Raw genomic sequence first — 23,463 nt, forward strand, 5'->3', positions numbered from 1 at the left:
CGGGCGCTCGGAGCCGCGGCCGTGGGGCCACCGGCGCGGGGCGGGACGGCGGTGGGGAGGGGTCAGCCCACTCCGCGTCCACCCGGGGCCTCTGCTGTGTCGCCGCAGGGCCGAGCACCCCTTCCTGCCCCGGTCCAGGAAACCGAAGCCCGGTTATCCGTGCTGAGCGCCCTTCCCTTGGTTTGGAGGAGAAACCGCAGGGCCCGGGTCGGGGGCTGGCGCGGCCGCTGCCCGGTGCCGTGGGGTGGTGCAGGGCGGAGAGGCCCGCCCCCACCCCAGCCCGGCGGTGCTGGCGTCTTCAGAATCCAGATCTGGAGCCATGATTTGGGGCGGGTTGGGGGAAAAGGAAGAGTTCCTGCTCTTGGTGCAGATGGGGGCCTGAGGTCGTGGCTCGGGTATGTGTGTTGGGGGTCTTGGCCCTATTGAGCTCTGTCTTCTAGGACCCCGATGCCTGCAGGTCGTTGGAGGAACTGCCCCACCGTCCTGACTCCCCTGAGAATTGGGGGAGAGTGACTGGTGTGTTTGGGTTCCCGCTTGCCCTTCCATCCCGTCGGCTGATTGGGGGCGGGGAGTCTCCCGAGCAGCCGGGTGAGGACCTAAGTGCGTCCATAAAGGGTGGGTTTGAGCAGGGACTTCGCCTCGCAGGCGGCTGGGGTTGACCCGCAGACCCACAGCCCTGGGTGAGGAGATGGCCATGTGGTCCGGCGCAAGTCTTGAGGTTTTTTTTTTTGGTACTATGGATGGGACCTTCTTATCACCGAACTACATCCCTACGTCCTTTTTCAAATTTTTTAGAATATATCTGTTTGCAGTACTGGGGATTGAACCCAGAGCCTCCACACTGAGCTACTTTCCTGGCCCATTTTTAATTTTTTTAAATTTTTATTTCGACACCGGGTCTCCGAGTTTCCCAGGCTGACCTCAGAACTTGGTCTCCTCCTGCCCCAGCCTCTCAAGTAGATGGGATGGGATTGCAGGCGTGCAACACCGTGTCCGGGCCTCCTTTTCCTAATTGCTTTTCTGGGAGAGAAAACAGGACCCTGGAAAGTGGAGCCGGGCTGGTCCTCCTTGCGGCTGAGGTGCCTTCGAGGTGGTGGTTGAAAGGATGGGTGCAGGGCGCTCTGGTAGCATTTAGCAGACCTCGGGTCTGGGGCCCAGGGTCTGCTCTGGTCTGGCAAGAGCAAGGGCGGGTCCCCTCCCCTCATCAGCTTCTGAAGTGCTTCCGGAGCTCTTTGGGGGCTCCACCTTGTTTTAGGGGGTTGGGCTGGAACTGGCCTCTTTGGTTTAAGCGCCCCTAGGCCTTCAGTGCTGCGATCGGAAAGAGAAAGAACATGGCAGCCCGGCCGGCCCTTCCTCAGCCTTGCAGATGCGCTACAAGGACCCCAGCGCCACTGTCAATCCCTGGTCCTAAAGGTTCTGGGTCACCGGGGAAGGGAGCGTTTTTACGATTCTGGGAGCTGTCAGTGGGAAGCTTCTCTGCAACTTCTCTGTGTATCCTTGGGCTTTGGCTGTAGTGCTTTGTCCACATCCTGAGAGTTATGTTCCTTTTCTGGACCAGGGTTTAGGGACACAGGTGAAAAGGTTGCAGGCTAGGAGGACCTCCTGACACACCGGGGACAAGTATAGGTAAAATAAAGGGAGGTCAGCACCTGGTACGTGGGTGCCCCTGAGATGTGGGAGAAAGGGGTGCAGGGCCCTTGCAAGAGGGAGACGTGCCTGTATGAAGTGGGGGAGGGTGGATTGGAAGCCCCTGGCTATTTGGGTAACCGCGGACAGTGGGACCCAGTGAGGAAGGGAAGGCCACCCTATGCAGAGCCTGAGATGCCAGGTTAGCAGCAAATGGGCATTTTCCTGCCACTCTGGGAAGAGATGTGTTAAAAGCTTTGATGCACTTTGAAAGCTGAGGGCGACAGAGATCTAAGGGAGGAGCTGAGTGTGTGTGTGTCCCCTTTTATCGGGGACCGTGCCACCTCCTAGGTGGGTCTTGTCCTGCTGTGTCCCGGCCCCCAGGCCCAGGGTGTCCTGACCCAGGGTTTCTCCCTGGAGGCGGTGAAAGTGTCTCAGGAGAGAGACCAGCCTTGTTATTCTTATAGTGGAGACCTTACTTTCATAATACAAAGTAACACACACCCGCTACAGTATCTTCATGTGCTAGTGCTGGGGACTGAACCCTGGGCCTTGTCAGGAGAGGCAAGTACTCTAGTGCTAAGCTCCATCTGCAGCCCACCCACCCCCCCTGCCAATTTTTCTTTTTTGAGATGGGGTCTTATTATTACATTTGCCCAAGCCAGCCTTGAATTTGGAATTCATGCCTGGCCTAGGTTATAGTACTTTTTAAGAACTACTTTCTTAGCCAGGTTTGGTGGTAAACTCCAGTCATCTCAGTATTCTGGGAGGCTGAGGCAGGGGGATCTAAGTTTGAGCTCACTTTGGGTAAGTTTTTAATGACTTAGTGAGATTCTGTCTCAAAATTTAAAAAAAAAAGTGCTGGGAAGGTGACAGGGTGAAAGCCCTGGGATCAGTCCTCAGCGCTAACAAAACAAAACTAATACAAACAAAAATTAAAACTAAACAATAATAACAACAAAACACAAACACTTTTAATGAGGATTGAGGTGTGAGTCAGCAATAGAGCATTTACCTAGCAACCACAAGGCCCAGCGTTCACACAGCCATAAAAAAACTTTATTGAGGTATGATGACTTTGGAGGTTCGGCTGTCTTTTCTTTTTTCTTTTCTTTTTGTTTCTTTTCGTTTCTTTTCTTTCCTTCAGTCTTTTCTTCTCTCCCCTCTCCTGCCTTCCCCTCTCTTTCCTCCCTTTCTCCTTCGTTTGTTTTTTGAGACAGGTCTCACTTTGTAGCTGGTTCAAGGCTAGCATTGAGCTCAAAGTGATCCTTCTGCCTCAGCCTCCTGAATGCTGGAATTACAGGCATGCGCTGGGGGCTGAACCTTAGGCATGCTAGGCAGGTGCTCTACTGCTAAACTATATCTCCGGCCCTTACAGTACTTTTTAATTAGGGGGCACCTGTGGGAGTTGGTCTTTGAATTCTTGGATTGAGGTGGTATAAGTTGTTCTTGGCTTTCCAATTTTTATTTAAAGACAAAGTCTCATTGCAAAGTCCAGGCTGGCCTTGGATTTAGGATCTTCCTGCCTCAGTCTCCCTAGTGCAGGATTATAGGTGTGCACCACTGCGCCTGGCACGGGGAGTGGTGGTGTAAGTTTGTAAGAGGTACAGGAGTTTCATTCCAGCCTACTGGTAAGTCAGCGACAGCTAAGGGGTCTGTGGTTTGCCCAAGGGTCACCGTCCACCTGCTGCAGAGTATCCGGGCCAGGGCAGCGCCTGACAGGCCCGTTCCCCCAGGGCAGTCACTTATCCCCCAGGGATGTCAGGAGGCAGCAGGCACCCCTGAGAGGACCGAGGTCAGCCCGCCCTGGGTGTGGGGAGCAGGGTGGTCAGGTCAGCCTGGGTGCATGTACAGAGTTCGGGCCCCGTGTGAGCTGCTCTCTGACCTCGGTGGGAGACCATGGCCCACCTTGCTGCTGTGTGCACCCTTGTATATGAGAAGAGGCCTGGGGGTCCAGGGCGCTCACCTGGGGGTGGGAGCAGGTGATGGGCGAGGAGGCGGTTCCTCTCCCCAGCTTGTGTGCCCTCCTGCAGAGGCTGCACTGATGGCAGTGAGTCCCTGGGTACTGTTTGTGCCAGGCGTTGCCCTGAACACAGTTAATGCTTCACAGCAGCACCAGGAAGTACTCAGTGTATCATTACCCTTTCACAAACGAGGAGACTGAGGCCACGGGGCTTAAGTAACGCGGATGGAGCTGTGAAGGGGAGTAGCAGGCGTTAGCTCCTTGCTGTGCTTGCTCTCCTCCCTTACATTAGGGTCAGAGGAGACAGGGTGGGGGCGTCAGAAAAGGTGTCTGCAGCCCGAGCTTTTTTGTTTTGTTTTGTTTTGTTTTGTTGTCTTTTTGAGACAGGGTCTCGCTGTACAGTTCAGGCTGGCCATGAGCTCACTTTGTAGCCCAGGCTGGTCCCAAACTCGCAGCGATCCTCCTGCTTCAGCCTCCCGAGTGCTGGGATTACAGGCATGCGCCATCACGCCTGGCTTGCAGCCCAAGCTTTTGAGGGCTGAACTCTGGGTGCCACCTGAGTACCCAGAGTCTGACTCTGCACTCCTCCTTGGGGCTGGTGGCATCCCGAGAGGCGCACTCACTTTATCACGGGTAAGGCCTGGCATGGGTATAATTAGCAGGCCGAATTGATTCCACATTCTCTACAGAGGGCATCTGACCTTGTTGCCCGTACCTGCGGTTGTTCCGCAGCTGGCTGCCACACACTTTGCTCCGCTGTCCCTCATGGGGCATGAACCCAGGACCTCACAAATTTCAAGCAAGCCCTCTACCCCTGAGCTGCCAGCCCTTTTGATTTTGAGAGAGTCTCACAGAGTTGCCCAAACTGACCTTGAGTGTGTAATCCTCCTGCCTCAGCTTTCTGAATCGGTGGGATGACAGGTGGGTGCCACTGTGCCCAGCTGCTTTGGGCATTTTAAGTGAAGGAATGGCGCTTCTCACTTTAATGAGGCCCTGTCACAGGACACAAAACTAAAAAATGGTGGCACAAGCCTGTAATCTCAGCACTCTGGGAGGCTGAGGCAGGAGGATCCCAAGTTCAAGCCAAACCTGGGCAACTTAGTGAGACCCTGTCTCAAAATGTAAAAATTGTAAAAAGGGCTGGGGGTATTGGCTGCAGAGCCTAGGTTCAATCCCTAGGAAAGAAGGAGGGCAGGGAAGGAAGGTGCTTGCTCTCAAAGGACTGGCTGCATGTCACCTGTCACCCTGGAGACCCTTCTCATGGGTCTTAGTCACCTTCCCTATTTGTGGGCAGCCCCGTTGGCTTCTGTTCTCTACGTGAGGCGCAGGCCCTGCATGGGCTAGGATTTGACCTTGTGTGTTCCCCAGATACGAAGCCATGTATTCAGGACAAGGTCAGCTACGAGGAGAGAGAGCCAGCTTTGCAATACCATTCAGCTGGGCATGGTGGCATATGCCTGTAATATCAGTGCCTTGGGAGGCTGAGGCAGGAGGATTGGAAGTTTGAGTTTCACCTGGGCAACTTTGCGAGCCTCTGCCTCAATATTAAAAAGGGTTAGGGAACGTAGCTCGGTGTGAAGGCCCTGGTTCAATCCTCAGTAACGAAAAAAAAATCCCATGCAGGTTGTGAATGCACTGCTGCTTCTCCAGGGTAAGGCTAGGGAGTCCTGTAAACCAGAGCAGGACCTGGGCTTTTGGTGCTGAGAGAGGCCAAGCCCCTCCTGCTGTCCCCAGGGCCAGGGTCCTGGCACCACCTGGTTGCCACTCTCCTGCCCGCTGTTGGGTGTGGGCAGCGGCCACTTCAGGGGCAGCTCCTCTCGTCCACTGGCACGGCCGTGGGAGTGCGGGGCAGAGCTTGTGGCCTGTGCTTTGGGAACCACACTGCCAGGACGGGAACTGGACGCCAGAGGCTTCTGTGCAGGCCACCCGCCTGGCACCTTCTGCATCACCCTGTGACGCGAGGATCAGGGTCACCTCGGAGATGAGCTCGGGCAAGGCTGGTGGCTGAGTCAGCTGGGGAATCTGCCCGTGCCTGCCGCCTGTGGAGGAGCCTGGAGTACTGGACCCTTCTTGACGGCAACCCCCCGCCCTGTCCCCCCATGAGGCTTGTGCGTTCATTTGGGGGTAGAAGGAGAAGAGAGTTAGGAAAAGGTACAGGAGAGGACCTGAAGCGTTTTTCTTTTGGTACCAGCGATTAAACTCAGGGACTTCATACAGAGCTGCACCTTCAGCTTTTGTTTATTCTTAATTTCCAGTATGGCTAAGTCATCCAGGCTAGGCTCAAACTTGGGATCCTCCTGCCTCGGCCTCCCAGAGTGCTGGGATCACAGGTGTGCACCTCCATCACACCTGGCTCTGAGACCATTTTTGAGAATCCTTTGGCTGTGCACCCTCACTTCTGATCAAACCAAGCCCTGGCACATGCGGGCAGTATCTGCCACTGAGCCATACCCTGGACCCTCGGTCCCTGCTCCGTCCGGGTGGAGCTTGGGATGCAGGGACCCTAATGTGTTTGTGACTAGAATGCGCGTCCCACAAGCAGCTTCCATTCCTGAGCAGAAACCTCTTCCCGCCCTTGCTGCATTTCATCCGCCTCTGCAGAGTGGTACGTGGCACGGTGGCCCTGGGCAGCGGCTTTTGTCCTGCCTCTGGACTGGCGCCCCAGCAGCTGCACCCCTCACCAGGCACATGGGCAAGATAGGGGCTGTGTCTGCAGCCACACGGTAGCAGCCCCAGCCGGTCCCCAGCCAGCCCAGCCTGCGGGCATCTACACAGCGCGGCCTGGCCTGTGGCTTCCGGTCTCCATGTGCGATGCGGGTCCTGCACACCATAGGTTTGCCCTTGTGTGTTCCCAGGATGTGAAGCCCCGTGTCCAGGACGAGGGCACCGGGAGGAGTGAGATACAGAGCTTCCTGCCTGTGCGTGCCGCGGGCACACCCCTGTCCCTTGCCTTAGCGAACCTGGTCCACGCCCCATCCCCACACACAGTGGGCCAGCGGTGGGCGGGGGCCTCATGCGCTTGGCCTCTTGGCCTTGGCCCCAGAGCCTGTGTCTTCGCTGTAAATGAGGCCGTGTCTGTTCCCTGTGGCAGACGGGAGCTACAGAGCAGAGCCGCCCCGGCGGGGGGAGGCACGTGGTGGCCCCAGCTGGAGTCCTGGGGCAGGCAGAATGCTAGGACAGAACCTGGCCCGGGACTCAGGCTAGCTCCGGTGTGTGGACCTGCCAAGCTCCGTGCCAGCCTCGAGCTCCCCGAGAGGAGCGTGCTGTGCCGCGCTGGGGTCACATCCCCAGCCCTGTCCCCTGTGTCCTCACTCAGCGCCTTATAAGTCCCGGGTCTGAGGCGATCACCACATTCCAGCCTCCTGGTGCCAAGCGCCCCGCTTGGAGCCCGTCTCTCTCTTGGGAGGGTGAGGGGGACCTGCTGTGCCAAGCTGCGTCCGGGACCCAGGCAGAAGGAGCCCCACCCTGCTGCAGGTACAGGAGAGACGGCCTCCAGGGTCAGGGCACAGCCCCACCAGGGTCCCTGAGGACTGGACCTGGCGACCCCCTGCCCACCACCTCCTGTTGCTCTTCCTCCTCCCCTCCCATTTCCTTCGCCTGCTGTGGGCAGAAGGGAGCAGTGCGGCTCTCACCACAGGAGGCGGGGGTCTGAGTCTCACCGAGATGGAGTCTGCTTCTCCTGCCTCCCCTAGAAATCCCTGGCGTCTTCAAAACACCATTGTGTGAAGGACACTGAGGCCAGTCGACCCTGCTCTGTCTTTGTAGTACTGTGGTTGACCCAGGGCTTTTGCCCTGAATTAATTTCCAGCACCATCCACTGATTGATTCATTGATTGATTGATTGATTGATTGACTGAGATAGAACCTCAGGAGGTTCCCAAGTTGCCCAGGCTGGGCTCAGACTTGCAGCTCTCCTGCCTCAGCCTCCCACAGTGCCGGGATTACAGTAGTGCACCAGCAAGTCTGGCTGAGCCTGCTTGTAACTGAGGTGAAGGAGAGATGGGCACCTACAGTGGGCGGTGACAGGGCTGGGACTTCTGAGCCAGATGCAGAGCCTGAGTCCCGTGTCTTGACTCCACACAGGGTCTCTCCCTCGCGGGAGCCAGCTCAGATGGGTGGCATCGTTCTGTCAGAGCTGTGAACTTGTGTAACCGCAGGCTGCAGCTCACCACCCTGTGTGCAGGGCGCCGGCCCTTCCACGCGGCCCGCTTCAGGACAGCAGCATCTGAGGGGGCAGCCCTGGCCGGAGTTTGCCAGGTCCTGGGAGGGTGCCTGTTCCTGGGTTCTCGGGGCCCTGGGGCTGAGGTCGAGGCCTGTGAAAGGGCACTGACTCAGGAGCTGGGACCCTGGGCAGCTCCCTGGGCCCCCGCCCCGGTTTCCTCATCTGAACTGAGGCTTCTCCCAGCGCCAGTCCTCGTCCGCAGTGCGTGCTGCTCAGGGCTGGGGAAGGGAAGGATGTGGGAAGGCCTGTGACAGCCTCGCCCGGTGTGGATTCTCCTCCTGTGCCCACCCGCTTCCTAGGCGGTGTTTCCTGTCCGGTGGGGGCGCTAGGCGAGCTGTCCCTGCTGCTCGGCTCCCGGCAGGCAGGGACCAGGGACGGACAGTTGCTGCGTAGACAGGTGGGCAGGTGAAGCTTTCTCCCTTTTCTGATTGGACAGTTACCTTGAGCAGTGGTAAAGGATGGCAGAAGTCATTTCCAAGCTGGCTCTGGTGCCGCTTGCCTGTAATTCCAGCTACTTGGGAGGCCAAGGAGGAGGATCACAAGTTTGAGGCCACCTTGGGCAACTGAGAGAGATCTTGCCTCAAAATAAAGGGCTGGGGCTGGCCAGGGTAGGGCACTTGCCTGTCCTGTAGGAGGTCCTGGGTTGGATCCCCAGTACCCCCAGAAGTGGGGTGGTTGGTGTCCGGAGTTAGAGCTCATGGTGGTAGAGCATTGTGTAGCTTGTCCAACACCCTCGGCGACGACCACGTGGTGCCACCCTGTCCCCTACCCCACTGAAGATAAAAGATTTCACTCTCCTCTGCAGGAAACCTGTTGCCCAGAATAAAGCTTTCTGACTCTTGCCCGCCCCTGCAGGAATTTACAGCAGGCTCGAGTCAGCCTCAGGGTAGTGAGTTTCTCTGGGTGCAAAGCAGCCCCAGCCCTGGTGTTCTCCCGCCTCAGCCTCCTTGGTGGAGGAAGGTCTGTCTGCTGTGTTGCGGTGTCCTTGATTCCAGGGTCCTGTCCTGGCAACCCTAAGGCTGGGTCTGAGCTGACTATAGTTGTCCTTTAGAGCTAACAGGTGAGAGGGTTTCATGGTGTACACCATGGGTGTACAGCTGTTCGTTGCGCTACTAGGGATTGAACCCAGGCCTTCGCACTCAACTACATCCTCAGCCCTGTTTTAAAGTTTTTTAAATTTTGAGAGAGGGTCTCCCTAAGTCAATAAATCACCTGAGCTAGGCTTGAACCAAGTGACCCTCCTGCCTCAGCCTCCCAGAATGGTGAGACAACAGGCGCATGGCTGATTTTGAAAGCGGCGTTGGCCCATTCTGCAGCTGGTACGAGCCAGTGGTTGAGGAGCAGACCTCTCGCTGCTGGGACTCGGTGTGGAGGTCATGCTTGCTGCGCAAGTCCACTCAAGTCTGTCCTTCCCCTTTGGGGCACACAGGCCTGGTGAGCCACCAGGCTCCTGCCCTGCTCTGCCTGGGTGTGGGAGAGAGGCCAGGCCCCTTGTCTTGGAGAGGTGCTGGGCTCCCGTCTCGTGGCGCCTGCCCTCCATGTCCCTCAGGACCCTGCGAGAGGCCCCAGCGAAAGGGGCCTGTCAAAGCTGACGTCCTGCCTGAAAGCCGTTCCACTTACGTCTGAGTTTGTGCTGTCAGGCTGGTTCCTTGGGGGTTGCTAGCGCCTTGCCGAGGCTTGTGTCCGCGTGTCCCCCCCAAAGCCTCGTGTGTCATAGCTGTGGTGTTTCGGAGGTGGCTGGATCTGGAATGGGTGACGCTGGCATCAGGTGTGTGTGATTACTGAGCCAGGCCACTGACTGGTTGGACATAGGTCAGGGTGGGATTTCGGCTGCCCCACCCGCGGTGAGTGCTGCCTGCCGAGTGTGGGTAGCCTCTGTCAGATGCAGGGGACGCAAAGAAGGGGCTGCTCGCTTTTGCTGCCTTCTGCCCACCGTGGCTGTTCTCCTCTACCCTGTGCCACCCCACCTTGGAGCCAGGCAAGTATGGACTGAACCTCCACAAACCGTGAGCCAGATAACCCTTTCCTCCTTTAACTTTGGGTGTCGGGTATTTTGTCTCAGGAGCGAGAAAAGTAACCAAGACAGACCTTGTTCTTGAAAGTGTGCTTGGGCTTTCCTGACGCTCTTCAGGCAAATGCGAGTTGGACTGAAGGAAGAACTCAGGGCTTTCAGAGCCTCTCTTCCTGCGCTCTGGCCTCCAGAGGCTTCATGGGACAAGAAAGCCTGGACATGGCCCCTTAATCCTGGCAGTTGACCCCTTAGTAAAGGAAAGGAATGGGTGGCCAGGGGAGACCTGGGTCCCCTGTCTGCTTTTTGTTAATTAATTAACTTTTTAATTTGCTATACTGAGGATTGAACTCAGGGCCTTTGCACAGAGCTATATTGAGTATCGTTTTCTTTTTTTTTTTTTTTTTTTCCTCCGGTACCAGGAACCGAACTCACGACCTTGCACTTGCCAGGCAGGCGCTTTTGCCGCTGAGCTAAGTCCCCAGCCCCTGCACAGAGCTATATATCCTCAAGCCCATTTTAATATTATTTCTAGGCAGAGCCTGCCTAAGTTGCCCTGGCTGAACTGGAAGTGGAGATCTTCCTGCCTCAGCCTCCCAGAGGAGAAGCTCCTTTCAAACCTGTTCTTGGGGTTAGAAGCGTAGCTCAGCAGTAAACTGCATGCATGCATAAGGTCTTAGGTTTGATGCCAGTGCCAAAAAAATGAACTTGTTCCTACCTGGAGGGGTAGTTTCCCACCCCAGGCTTTTGGGAATAGGGCTGGAGATGGGGCAGTACTTCCTGTGACACTCGGCTGTCCTTCCCCTCCCCCTTGCCTGCTGCTAGGGGCTGTGATGGACAGCGCCCCTGGCAGAGCCGTGTGGCAGGAGCTGCACAGCTGCATCGCTGGCGTCCTGTGTGGGGACAGGTCCTGGCCAGGGCCCTTGCCCTCTGTCCACCCATTCCAGACCAGGGCCTGGCGCCACCCGCTCCTGCCTGGCCTGTTGGTGACCCTTCCAGAGGGCCTGTGGTTGCCCCTCAGTTTCAAGAGAGCAGGAAAGAGCTGGGAATTTATTTAGCTCAGCAGCACAGTGCCTGCCTGGCAAGCACAAGGTCATGAGTTCGATTCCTGGTACCGGAAGAAAAACAAAAACGAGAGCAGGGAGGCGCAGCCCTTTGGGATATGTGTGCTTCTGCAGAAGGGGGTGTGTATGGGGTGCTCACAGAGGAGCTCTGCCTTCCAGGGCCTGCTGACAACCCCTTACACTTTTCTCAAATACTTGAAATTCCTTTTTCTCTTGGCAGCACTGGGGATTATAGTTTTTATTTTGGGACAGGATCTCGTTATGTCACTACTTGCCCAGGCTGGGTTTGAATTTGCAGCCCTCCTGCCTCAGCCTCCCAGAGTGCCGGGATTACAGGTGTGGCTTTACGTTGTGTGTGTGTGTTGAGGTCTCTGAATAAGCTTGTGGGATAGGCAGGGCGTGCGTTCAGGTCAGTTTCCTGGTGTGGGCTTCAGCAGCTCTGGGCACCTGAGGCGTCTTGGTGGTGTCCAGCCAGGTCGCCCTGCATCTGGCACCAGGCAGTGCCATGGAGGACGGGGCCTTGCCGACCTGAGGCACAACACCAGTCCGTGGGCCTTGGCGGAGCAACTGCGTGTGCTGAGGGGTCCTCGCTGCCACTGGGTGTGTTGTGGCCCTGTTCTGAGCCTCGGTTTCCCGCTCTGTGGAAGAGGAGAGGGGGTTGAACTGGGGGATCTCCAAGGTGCCTTTAAGCTGGGCCCTCCCCTGGGAAGGGGCAAACAAGCGTCCAGGGGCCGGCTGAGGCCGCCTCGCCCACGTTCCCCACCGCAGACCGTGCTGGCCGCCACGCAGCCCTCTGTTGGCCTCGTAAAGCCACGGCCCGGGACGCGCAGTGAGGCCAAGCAGGTGCTGGTCACAGGAGCCGGGGGGCAGCAGGCGTCCCGTGCGCCTCACCACCGTGCGAGTGGGGTGTGGCTCAGGCCTGGGGAGGCCCCGTGTGGCTGTGCGGCTGGAGAGGAGGCGGGGGAGACAGGAGGCCTTGAGGCCGGCTCCTGCCCTGGGCTTGTGGTCGGGGTGGGTGCGCTCAGGAGGAGGAGGAGAGTCGGGAGCTGGAGGGGCTGGGGTGCCGTCCCCCCAGGAGGGCGGAGGGGCCGTGGGCCTGGGCTCTGGGGCGGCGGGGACCCTCGCACCTCATCCCGCCGGCTGGGCACTGACCAGCCTGTGAGCTCAGGGTCACCTCACCTCTGGTCTGCAGTTTCTGCCACAGCTGTCCACTTTGCTGTCGCCTGGGACAAGTGCGGGGAGGAACTGGTGGCGGAATCCGTGGGACTGTCTGTCTGTCCGTCCGTCTGTCACCCAGCCTTGGCCAGTGAGGCTTCTGGGCGCATTGCTGGGGGCCCAGCAGCAGAGTCCGCTCAGCTCCATTCCTCGATGGCCGACGCCTGGCAACGTACCGGGCTTCCCTGGGCCTCGCTGTCCCTGTCTGGGGGTGCTCGTTGCCTGGGTGGCCAGAATCAAATGAGAACCGCGGAGCGCACTCGGGCCAGGCTGGCCTGACTCAGCCTCCCCGCAACCCAGCATAGCTCCTTGCACAGGGTCTGTGACGCCTTGTGTCCCCAGAAGAGCCAGGGACAGGACGGGTGTTATTAGCTGGGCTTTGGGGGTTGTTAGAACCTGAGAGATGGAAACTGGGGAGCAACGCCCTGTGGTTGGGGGGGGGGGGGCTGGGAACCAGTGTTGGCTGCAGATGAGGGCGGGGTCCCCGTGCCGGGAAGCTGTGCCGAGCACTTGGCTATTTCAGGGGCCCCTGGGGAGGCCTGCCAGGGAGGAGCCGTTGGGGGAGGGTCTAACATTAGCCTGGGTGGGCTGGGTGGGCCCTGCGGGAACGAGGAACTGCTCAGTGTCCTTGCCGGGCGGTGGGGGTGGTTACGAGGGCGAGGACGGGGCAGGTCCACCCACCGGGCGGTGCACACTCAGCCCACCTTGCTGGGGGACCCGGCGCCACCCTGAGCACGGAGCAGGCACTCAGGTGTCCCGTTCCTTCCTGGTACCCAGAGGCCAGTGTCCTCGGCCTGTAAAGACCATGTGACCTTGGCCAGCCGCTTTGCAGCTCTGACGGCAGGGGCAGAGGGGCCTGGAGGGGCTGGGACGTGGGGGTTGGGTGGGAGCGGGGGCTAGTCCCAGGCTCGGCTGGCAAGGAAAGGGCGTGGCCAGTGGGGGGACTGTCCTAAGTGGCTAGTGACCTTGCCAAGTGTGCTTGCCAAAAACCCACATGAGGGCAGACATTTGTCCTTGCCTTGGCACGGTGCCACTCTGGTGTGGGTGGGGGTGGTGACGTGGGAGACAGCAGCCATCAGGCTGTTTCCTTTATTCCTGGTCCTGCGCGCTCGTGTGTATGTGTGTGTGTGGGGGGGTTGACCTTGCCGAATTGCTCCAGGTGCCTGATACAAGCCAATGTCCCATGGAGCCTGCTACCTGGGCATGTGGGGCCATCCCTGGAACACGGGGGTGGGGGTCTTTGGTCCCTGGGGAGAAGGGAGGTTGGCCCCAGTGGGGTGAGCTGCTGAGCTGTCTTCTGAATCAACCCTGGGGTGTTGAGAAGACCTGCGCTCATTTTAGTCCAGTGAGATATGGCGCAAAACAGGTGGAGTGTGTGGAGGCCTGTCCGGCATTCCGACTTTGCATTGTTCAAGAAGCCAGTTTTGAGATGCATTTTTAAGGGATCTACCCTGGAAACTCCCTGATCCGGGTCACTGTGGCAGCTAGTTTAGCACCAGGTGCCAGCAACATTTAAATAGCAGCAGGAAGTTAGTTAAGCAGGTTTTCTCTTTTTTTTTTTTTTTTTTTTTGAGACAGGGTCTCACTATGCAGTTCAGGCTGGCCTTGAGGTCACTTTGTAGCCCAGGCTGGTCTTGAACTTGCAACGATCATCCTGCCTCAGCCTCCTGAGTGCTGGAATTACAGGTGTGCGCCACCACACCTGGCTAGTTAAGAAGTTTACCAACCCGCTCAGACCCTCCTGCCGCTCAGGAGGTCAGGTCTGGCTGGATAGCTGGTCTTCAGACCTGGCTTTGCGACCGACTTACAACCACGGGGAGTAGGAGATTTATACAGCATTATGTGCCTCATATGAAGCTGGCAAGATTCTACTCATCCTTCAGAACCCAGCATAATTGTTCCATTTCTGACACCTTACCCATTCTCATACTTAGTAAACTTGGAGTTTAAGCTCTGTGCCAAGAGCTGGGTCTAGAGGCAAGAATTTAACACATGTCCCACCAGTTCAGGGCCTAAGTCTGGGGGAACAGTAAGAGAAATGGGAGTGCTGGGACCTTTGTTGAATCCGCTCCAGGACTTCTGGTGGGGTGGGATGAACATTGCGCATACATCTATCATGACATTTTTGTGTGCATTGTTTTGAGGGGTGGCGAACGGGGCTCTTTCACTTGGCCTAACCACTGCCGTCTGTCCCAGGTGCGGACGCTGTTTGTCAGCGGGCTCCCTGTGGACATCAAACCCAGAGAGCTCTACCTGCTCTTCCGGCCGTTCAAGGTAAGTGGGGGGGCCCTGGCCACCCCCGAGGCAGAGCCGAGCCGGGAGAGGAGCAGACGGGGAGGCAGCGGTCCCGGCCTGGCCCGGTCTGGGTTTGCCCACTCAGGCTTCACAGAGCGGAGCCTGTGGAGCCCATTTCCTCATCTATAAATAAGGAACCCTTGCAGCTCAGCATGGCTGTTTTCGCTTGCAGGTGAGGAAATGTACGAGGCAGGGTCTGCGCTCCTGCGGTACACGTTACTGCAGCATGCCTGAGTTTGTGCGTGTGCTGCCATCCGTGTGCTGGGCCGTGCGACTCAGAACACGCACAGGGGAGGTCAGTGGGGGGCGGGGGCAGGGCTTGTGACTGGCCGCCTCTCTCCACAGGGATACGAAGGGTCCCTCATCAAGCTCACCTCCAGACAGGTACTCACGCTCCGGGGTTTGCCTTCCAGCCCAGGCCACGGCTGAGCTTGGACTGAGGCCTGTGATGATGGAGACCCAGTCCCTGCTGTCCCTGTCTGTCCTGGGGCGACAAAAGGGCGTCCTCCACATCCCCTGCCTCTTTACCAGCTAGCTCCAGGTCCTCTGTTTGGCTCTAGGGACTTGGGGAACCGAGGCTGGCCCCTCCTGTGGGAAGCTGGGTCCTGAGCCTTGGAGGTCATCCCGGTTCTCCACTAATGGTTGTCCAAATGAAGTTGGAGCTGGGTGTGGTGGTGGTGGTACATGCCTATAATCTCAGGGCTTGGGAGGCTGAGGCAGGAGGATCACCAAGAGTGAGTTCAAGGCAGGCCTGGAGTAGATAGTGAGTTCAAGGGGCTGGGGATTTAGCTCAGCGGCACAGCACCTGCCTGGCAAGCGTAAGGTCTTGAGTTCGGTTCCCGCTACTGGAAAAAAAAAAAAAGTTAAAGGCCGGTCTAGAATGCACAGTGAGACTGTGCCTCAAAAAATAAAAATGAAAGGGCTTCTCCTGAAAGCACAGCATGTAAGACTGAAACAGCTCTGTTCGTGTGGCTACCCAGTGTCTGCTGGCCCAGGGTGAAGGCAAGGCTGTGGGCAGTGTGCAGCTGCACTCCAGCGCATGGCCCCTTCTCACGAGCAGGACAAACACCCACTCCAGATGGGTGCCCGCCCCTTTTTTCCCTCTTTGCGGCATGAGGCCGGAACCCAAGGCTTCACGCTTGCTAGGCAAGCATCTGCCCCAGGCGACAGCCTCAGCCTTGGTCTTTCCTCCAGGCCCTTTCTTTTTTTTTTTAAAAGGCAGGGCTTTGCTATATAATTAAGCCAGCCCTTGAAGCCCTGGCTGGCCTTGAGCTCGTGGCGATCCTCTTGCCTCAGCCTCCCAAGTACTGGGATTACAGGTGTGCGCCGCCATGATTGGCAGCCTTGGTCTGTCTTTGTTTGCGGGGATGGGTGCTGGCAGAGATGCCAGGGTGTTCTCTCTTTTTCCTGCTAGCCTGTTGGTTTTGTGATCTTTGACAGCCGGGCAGGCGCAGAAGCGGCCAAGAACGCACTGAACGTGAGTAGGCAGAAAACAGGCCTTTGTCTGAACCATAGTCCTCAGCAGTGAGTGTCCCCGTCTGTCTTCTACAGACCCTTTCCCACTCCCACTCCGCGCCCAGGGAGAGGGGCCACAGATAGGCTTTGATTCCCAGCCGTCCCAGGGCAGAGTCCTCGGCTGGCCCTTGGTGACAGATGTCACTGTGTCTGAGCCGTGTTGCCCCTGCTACACCCCCAGGGTGCACACAAGCCCGCGGTGAGCTGGTTTCTGGTGGCTGCCACAGTTGACAGTGGTGCTTTGTCTTCCTTCCCTTCCCTCACAGGGTATTCGCTTTGATCCTGAGAACCCGCAGACCTTGAGGCTAGAATTCGCCAAAGCCAACACCAAGATGGCGAAGAGCAAGCTGATGGCGACACCAAATCCTAGCAGCATTCACCCGGCCCTGGGAGCGCATTTCATCACGAGGGACCCCTGTGAGTGGCGCTCCGAGCTGTGGCCTCTCGTGGCGTTGCGTGCAGAGCAGGCCTCCCTATCCTGGCGCCCGTTCAGGAGCCCATCGGACCCATAGGCACCCCTCCGGGACTGCGGCTTCCTTCCCGTGCTGCAGCGCTGACCGCTTTTCTGCCTCCGCTGATTTCTCTCATTTAAGTCGGGCTGAGACCGTCCGCCAGCCTCTTGAGTCAGAGGGGCGCTCAGTCGTGTCCACGTGGCTTCCTTCCCTGCCCTGGAGTCCTCTTGGGGTGGGGAGAGGAGTCTGGTTCAGCCGTGGCACTGGGGCCCCTTCTCTGTCTGGGGCGGTGGTGGAGGGAAGCCAGTGTGCTGACGCCGGAGCCTGCCATGTCCCACTGCAGATGACCTGATGGGTGCTGCTCTGATCCCTGCGTCCCCAGAGGCCTGGGCCCCTTACCCTCTGTACAGCACGGAGCTGACGCCAGCCATCTCTCACGGTGCCTTCGCTTACCCAGCTGCCACTGCGGCTGCCACCCTGCATGCCCAGGTAAGCCCCAGGGGGGTGTGGGGAGCTCCAGCCACTGGGGCTTTGTCCTTCCGGCTCCCCGGGCCCCAGGGAGCTGTGTGTTTCTGCTCTTGGGGCTCTGGATCTGATGCAAGGTGAGCAGAGAGCCCGCACGGCGGGCACCGGCCGAGTGCATGGGCACCGAGAGGCCGGCGTCGCCCACCTACAGGCCGGGACCCTCTTGTCCACCTGTGGCCACAGGACCACAACTCTCCCAAGCCAAGCCTGGTCCCCAGGGCCAGACCGCCTGCCTCTGCCTGTCCCTGTCTTTGTGAACTCACAAGCATTTAAGATCCCTGGGCCTTGAGCTCTGCTCATCTGGAACACTAGAAGAAGCAGGCCCCGCCTCAGGCCTGGGGAGACTTGGTCGTTAACGTGGGGACGGTGCCTGGGGGTCCTGAGAGCTCACTGCGCACTTGCTCCTATCCCGTGAGCCTGGACGCCGTCTGCAGCCAGAGGAAGGGGGGGCGCGGGGCTCTGTCCCCTGCTGCACGAGACCCTGCGGTTCTGCCCTGAGTACAGGCCCTTCCCAGGGGTGGTGACAGGAGGCCACACAGCAGGAGGGTTGAGGGGGCTGTGAGCTGAGCCTCAGGAACACGCTGGCCAGGCCCGGCGGGCTGGGGAGCCGGGAAGGGCCTGAGACATCGGGGTTGTGCAACTGCAAGGAGTGAAGTTGGGCTCCAGGGGCCACCCTGTCAGCAGGCCGCTCCTCAGCAGGGACCCTCCCATCCGCGCCTCCTGATAGGCCCGACTGCCGCTGTTCCCCGCTGCTGAGGGCCCATCCAAGGCTGGAAGGGGACAGAGGTGTCCCTGGAGGGGGCAGTACCCCAAAGGACAGTTTTTTGGGAGGTGGACTAGTGACATTATGATTTCTGCCGTTGCTCTTCAAGCTGGTTGGATGTCACAGCAGGGAAGGGCGCTGTGAGGCCCGGGTCGGACAGCGCTTCCCTTCGCCTGCCCGCCTGCCCGCCTGGCAGCGCCTCCTGAGATCCTAGCGCGTGTGAGGGAGGGAGGCAGGCGCTGTTGATCCGGGCTGATGGTCCTGAGCCCAAGGAGCAGTGGGAAAACTGAGGGCCAGGCGGGACGGGGACCCCTCCCCTCGCCCACCCTGCGGCAGCCCAGCCTGGGCAGGGACCCCAGCCCTGGGGTGTGCAGCCGGCTGTGCGGCGGCCCTGGAGCTTGGTCCTCTCGGCCTCAGCTTGCTGTCTCCTCTTCTGAGCAGGACGCGGGAAGCCGGTGGCCTGGGGAGGGTCCCTCGTCTCCTCCTTGCAGGTGGGATTTCATTTCCCATGTCCATCCTAGGACGGGGCAGTAGGTCACCGCGCTCTCCCCGGTTAGATGGCTTCCGCTGCTCACCAAGGGCCTGAGGTCACGTAGTTCCCTTCACCTCTGAAACAGCGGCGTCCGCCACACGGCCTTGGTGAGGGTTCAGCAAAGTTCTTGCAGGGCTCTCGGTCCTCAGATGGGGAAGGCAGCGGGGAGCAGGTGTGAGGAAATCCACAGATCCGATCTTCTTAGAATCCCTGTGTGAGAGGGGTAGCTCGGTGGGAGCGCGAGCCCCAGGCCCTGCGCTCTGTTACCAGGCCTGCACAGAAAAGACCATATATAGTGGATCTTACTGAGTTTTTTTGAGACAGGATCTTGCTATGTCGCTCAGGCTGGCCTCCAATTAAGCAGTTCTTCTGCCTCAGCCTGCGGGTACTGGGATGGTAGGTGTGAGCCACCACGCCCAGCAGTTAATCTCAGGACCGATCTCGCGAAAGTCTGTGTCAGTAAGGCAGATGACACTTGTCACACCCATCCGGGTCCTTTTTATCATCCCCAGCCCCGTTCCAAGGTCCAGGCGTGGCTTGTCAGCCTGGTATGCGTCCGGGTTTCTGAGCCATGCGCCCCGCGCCTGTCAGCGCCTCAGATTTCTCACATAGATTGTTTTGTTTGCCCACTTGGTTTCTGCTTGGAAAGTCCTGAGATCTGTGGGGGCTGAGGCTGCCCCCTCTCCCGGTTCCAAAGCAGCCCGTGGGACCGGCCCTCAGGAGCCCCGACTTTCCAGGGACAGCTAGGGGGCCGGATGGGCAGGCCCCGCCTCCGGGCTGGGGCTCCTCATCCGCTCTGAGTCCAGAAGGGGAGATCTGGAAAGGGACCGGGCTGCTTCCCGAGGCCTTTGACCCCTGGCTGCCTCTAAGGGGCAGGATGGCAGCCCCGCGGGGCGTGAGTGTAGCAGGGACCTGGCAGCTGCTCTGAGGGAGCTGCCCGAGACCCCGCTGCTGTGCGCAGCCCTCCTCCCCCAAAGGCCACGGGAGGGGCTGGCACCCTCGCTGCGCTGCCCCTTGGGGTGCAGGGCTTGCCGAGGGCTTTGAGCTGGACCGAGCCACAGGCTTCTCAGTGGCAACGCTGCTGCTCTCGTGTGACTGGCTGGAAAGGCCAGTGAGGGCCCAGCCTGCGCCAGCGGCCTTCCAGACGTCCCCGAGGCGGGCAGGGTGCTCTCTGTGTGGGGTGGGGCTCAGCGAAGGCGCTCCTGGTGGCCTGGGGCCAGCTGTATTCTGGTGACCACAGTGCCCTGTACTAAGAGCCTCAAGGAGGCCCTGGCATGGGGGCCCGCCCGGGGTGCGGCACCGGGGCTGCCGGCCTCTGCTTTCCTGCCGCCCCGGGAGGGCGCTGGCCTGGTGTTGTGCTGCCCCAGACGGCACCCGGTGCTGGGAGGATGCGGGCATGAGCTGTCCCAGCGGGCTTGGCACTGCTCCTGTCCTCTGTGCTCCCCGGAGGCAGGGGTCTCAGGCAGCCAAGCGGGGACCTGGGGGCGTCTGGCGGCCTGGCTGCTACCTCCGCAGTGTGCCACCGCTCCTTCCCCACGTCCCTGCTGTGGTCCAAGGTGCCCTGGGGCGGCGCCTGCTGCCCACGGGTGGAAGAGGGTGGTTCCCTTGTGCCTTCTCTGGCCGTGCTGCCAGGTACGGTAAGGACGGCCTGAGGCTGCCGGGGGCTCACGGGGCGTGGGTACCAAGGCCCAGCCAGGAAGCGGAACGATCCACTGGGCCTCCGCCCGGCTCCTGAAGTCGCACTGGCCTTTTCTGTAGCGGGAAGCGCCTGGCTGCTGAGTCCGCCCGTCCGAATCGTCTGGGTGACCTCCGTCCTGCGGAGGTGCCGGGGCAGGTGACGCGTCCTGCTCTCAGGCCGCAGGGACGGGTCTGTAAGCCGCGTGAGGGCCGTCAGCGACCGCCGGTCACCTGTGCTGGCTTCCCCTGCAGATGCGCTGGTTCCCGTCCTCAGACGCCGCCCAGCAGGGATGGAAACACCGCCAGTTTTGCTAGCGCGGCTGTAAGTGCTGGCCCGGCCGAGACCGCAGGCGTCCTGGGCGCTGGCCTCGTGCGGACCGTGGGCCTCCCTTCTCTCACCCCCGGGCCCCGGCAGCGTCCGAGGGAAGGAAGCCCCGGGCGGTGCCCATCCCCGACTCTGCTCACGGCCGCCTCTCTCGCCCCCTCCAGGTCTTGTCCGGGAGCGGACGGGCCGTGGGTGGGGCCAGCACGGCCTGTGCAGAGCTCCTGCTGCCTCCGGAGACGGCGGCTCCTACAGCTGTGGCTCGCGGACAGCGTCCCGTGTCCCCCCCTCGGCCCTGTGCCACCCAGGCCCCCGCCCTGATGTGCTCCTTTCTGTAGCTGCCCCACAGGGAGGCGAGGCGTTTAGTTTTGCACGTTTTCTGGCTCGAACGAAGACACTTCGCCTGTGTACATGTGAGTGTCGTTTGTGTTCGCTCCGTTGCCGTGGCGTGGGTCCTGGCACTGTCCTCCCGGTGCCGGGCCCTGCAGCCGCGCCCGCCGGGGGCCCGCCCCGAAGTCGCCACGGCGCACCCCACCCCACTGCTCTGTCCAAGCCTCGAAACCAAAACGTGGAACGTATTTTTGTACCCTGTGTGAGAAAATATTTATGCATCATAAAGGATTTTTCATGTGTGTACCATTTAATTATTAAAGAGGCCTCGTCGCCCTGTCAGGGAAGTTCAGTGTTTAGTTTGAAGCGTGAAGGAGCAGCGGTTTCCGTCCGTCCGCGGTGAGCCCCGCGGCAGGCGCGGCTGAAGGCGAAGTCCTGCAGTTTTATTTTGCGTTGTGAGCGCGCCGCGCTGTACCTTTGGTTGTGGCCGCGACTGTCCTGCCGTGGCAGACGTGGGGGACAAGGTGGCCGTTGTACTTGCTGATCCTGTGAGAATGTGAAACTGGGTAATATATGAAAATATGAAATAAAAGTCTCGAAAGCGACTGCTCTGCGAGCTCTGCTTGTACCTCCCGCGGGAGGCAGGGGTGTGAGCAGCGCGGCCGCCAGGGGGCGGCAGGGAGGAGCCTGGGCCCAGCTTCCGCTCCGCCAGCCTGGCTCGGACCCTGCCCGGAGAGGGCGCCTGCCGCGCGCTGCAGCCGAGTCCTGGCGGGGGGCTCCCGGGGTGTGCGGGCTCGCGGAGCCCGGCGGCGCTCACAGCCTGGGCTGCCCAGGGCAGCACCCCTGTGCTGGGGCGACAGGAGCCCCTTGCTGGGCTCCACGCCGGCCCTGCCCTGAGCAAAGCGAGGGTGGCTGCGCTGGCCCGTCGCTGCCCCACGCACACCCCGCTGGTGACCCAGGCGTCCCTCTCCTGCCCCGCCTGGCCCCTTGTGCAACCCAGCCCCGCCCTGGTGGCCTGGGCCGAGGGTGTGCACTCCTGGCGGCTGTGTTGGCAGCTGTGGCCCGGGTGACAGTGAGGGAGGGGGAGGAGGAGCCTGGGTCCCCGGCAGGGGTGACGACCAGAGGCAGCTCCAGGAGGAGAGGGTGACTGGCCCTGGCCCATACCCTCACCTCGCTGCGCTGTTAGGAGCAGCAGGGCCCTGGCCGACCCCCAGGCCGGGCACGCCTGACCTACTTCTACCGCGTGGGAGCCACCGGGGCTTCCAGGGTGGTGAATTATTCAGCCGGGGCCTTTCTGACGGGCAGGAAAGCTGCTCCATAATTCAAAGGCCCCGCGCCTGGGCGTCCCTGGGGCCTGCGTCCCGCGGCCACCGAGCAGATGGACGGGAGAGGAGGGGAGTGCGGGGCGGGAGGTGGCGGCCGACAGGAGGCCCTGGCACAGCCTCGCAGAACAGACTGGACCTGACCGGCCTCCCTCGGTGGAAGAGCTGGCTGCCCTCACCTGCTGTCTGGGAAGTGCTGCTTCGGGGAACGGGGCACGGCGCGGCCAGGGCTCTTTGGGTCCGCATCTTTCCAGTGGCGCTGAGAGTTCCTGAGGCAGAAGAGGCCTCTGCACAGATGTCCGTGTCCATGTCCTCGGCACACACATTCATACACACATACACATAGTCACACTTGCTCACCACACACACACACACACACACACTCAGGCTGTGCAGAGGCCCGCAGGCACCGCAGACCTGCTGCCAGGTGCCCGGTGCCCCATCTACCCTGCTGGGGGGGGGGGTGCCATTCTGCAGTGCTGCTGCCTGGCCGGCCCCTTTCAGGAAGGTGACTGACGCGAGGCTGTGACAGGAGGGGCTCGCGAAGGCAGGATGAGCCCTGAGGCTGTGGGGTCCGGGATCTGGAGGGACTGTGAGCCGGGCCCTTTCCCGATGGGTCCCCTGAGGCACAGGAAGGGCTGCCGGAGCCCAAGCTCAGCCGCACCCTCCAGGCAGGGCTGCAGCTGCCTACTGGCCGCCCTCTTCTGATTGGGGTCAAGGATGGGCCCCCGAGGGGCTGGGGAGGTCCGATGTCTGCCCTTCACAGGACCTTGAAAACTAGAATCACAGTGTCAGCAGGGACAGCACGGAGTCCCCGCCCCTGCCCCGTGAAGCAGAGTGGACAGGTAGGTGGCAGCCTTAGTGCCGGGGGACAATGCCTGGCACATGCTGTGCTTCCAGCCACGCTCCTTGGGGGCGGCAGCTGCGGTTCCGGGACCTCGGGTCTGTCCCGCGCCCCTCCCCACTGAGCCGCACTCTGCTTCCTCTTCGGGAGTCTTGGTCCAAAAATGACCTGGTCTTCCGCTGGGGTGCAGGTCCTGTGCCTGATCAGAGAACAAAGAGAAGCCTCAGGGACCACATAGCCTCAGCACCGCGTCTGGCCTTTGACCTAGGAGCACCCAGCCCTCGACTATACAAGAGCCGCGCTGCATCTTTGGCTGCTGTATCTTTGCTTCATCTGCGCGTCTTCCTAAGTAGGGAAAACACGACCCACTTTAGGAGGAGACACCGGTAAGGACCGGCTGTCACACTCCATGGAAGCCTACCATTTCCCTCCACACCTGAGGATATTTTTTTGTAACTCCTTCCTCACGAAGTTCAATGAGAGTTAATGATAGCACAAGGTAGTGCTTAATGCATAGTAGGTACTCACTGAGTTCGATTTTGGTTTTTCCTGGTGCTGGGGGTTAAACCCAGGGCCTTCACATGAGCTGTATCCCAGCCGCTTTTTCTTTTTCCTTTTTTTTTTTTTTTTTGTCTTTTTGAGATAGGGTCTCGCTATGCAGTTCAGGCTGGCCTTAAGCTCCCTTTGTAGCCCAGGCTGGTCTCACACTTGCAATGATCCTCCTGCCTCAGCCTCCTGAGTGCTGGGATTACAGGCATGCACCACCATGCCTGGCTGTTTATTTCCTT

General features: G+C 59.9%; 1 protein-coding gene across 1 annotated transcript in view; it reads left to right on the forward strand.

Moving 5' to 3' along the window:
• Rbpms2 (RNA binding protein with multiple splicing 2) overlaps positions 1–21,115 on the forward strand; it is a 23,833-nt gene extending 2,718 nt beyond the window's left edge. Inside the window, exons 3-9 of the mRNA XM_013518834.1 lie at positions 14,295–14,372; positions 14,739–14,777; positions 15,808–15,870; positions 16,175–16,325; positions 16,704–16,849; positions 20,110–20,179; positions 20,347–21,115. Coding sequence (XP_013374288.1) covers positions 14,295–14,372; positions 14,739–14,777; positions 15,808–15,870; positions 16,175–16,325; positions 16,704–16,849; positions 20,110–20,172 — 540 coding nt within the window. The 3' untranslated portion in view covers positions 20,173–20,179; positions 20,347–21,115. The remainder of the gene's footprint in view (positions 1–14,294; positions 14,373–14,738; positions 14,778–15,807; positions 15,871–16,174; positions 16,326–16,703; positions 16,850–20,109; positions 20,180–20,346) is intronic.
• Positions 21,116–23,463: the final 2,348 nt, after the last annotated feature.

This window comes from Chinchilla lanigera, unplaced genomic scaffold (genome assembly GCF_000276665.1).
Source record: "Chinchilla lanigera isolate Chin_1 unplaced genomic scaffold, ChiLan1.0 scaffold00049, whole genome shotgun sequence".
Taxonomy (NCBI): domain Eukaryota; kingdom Metazoa; phylum Chordata; class Mammalia; order Rodentia; family Chinchillidae; genus Chinchilla; species Chinchilla lanigera.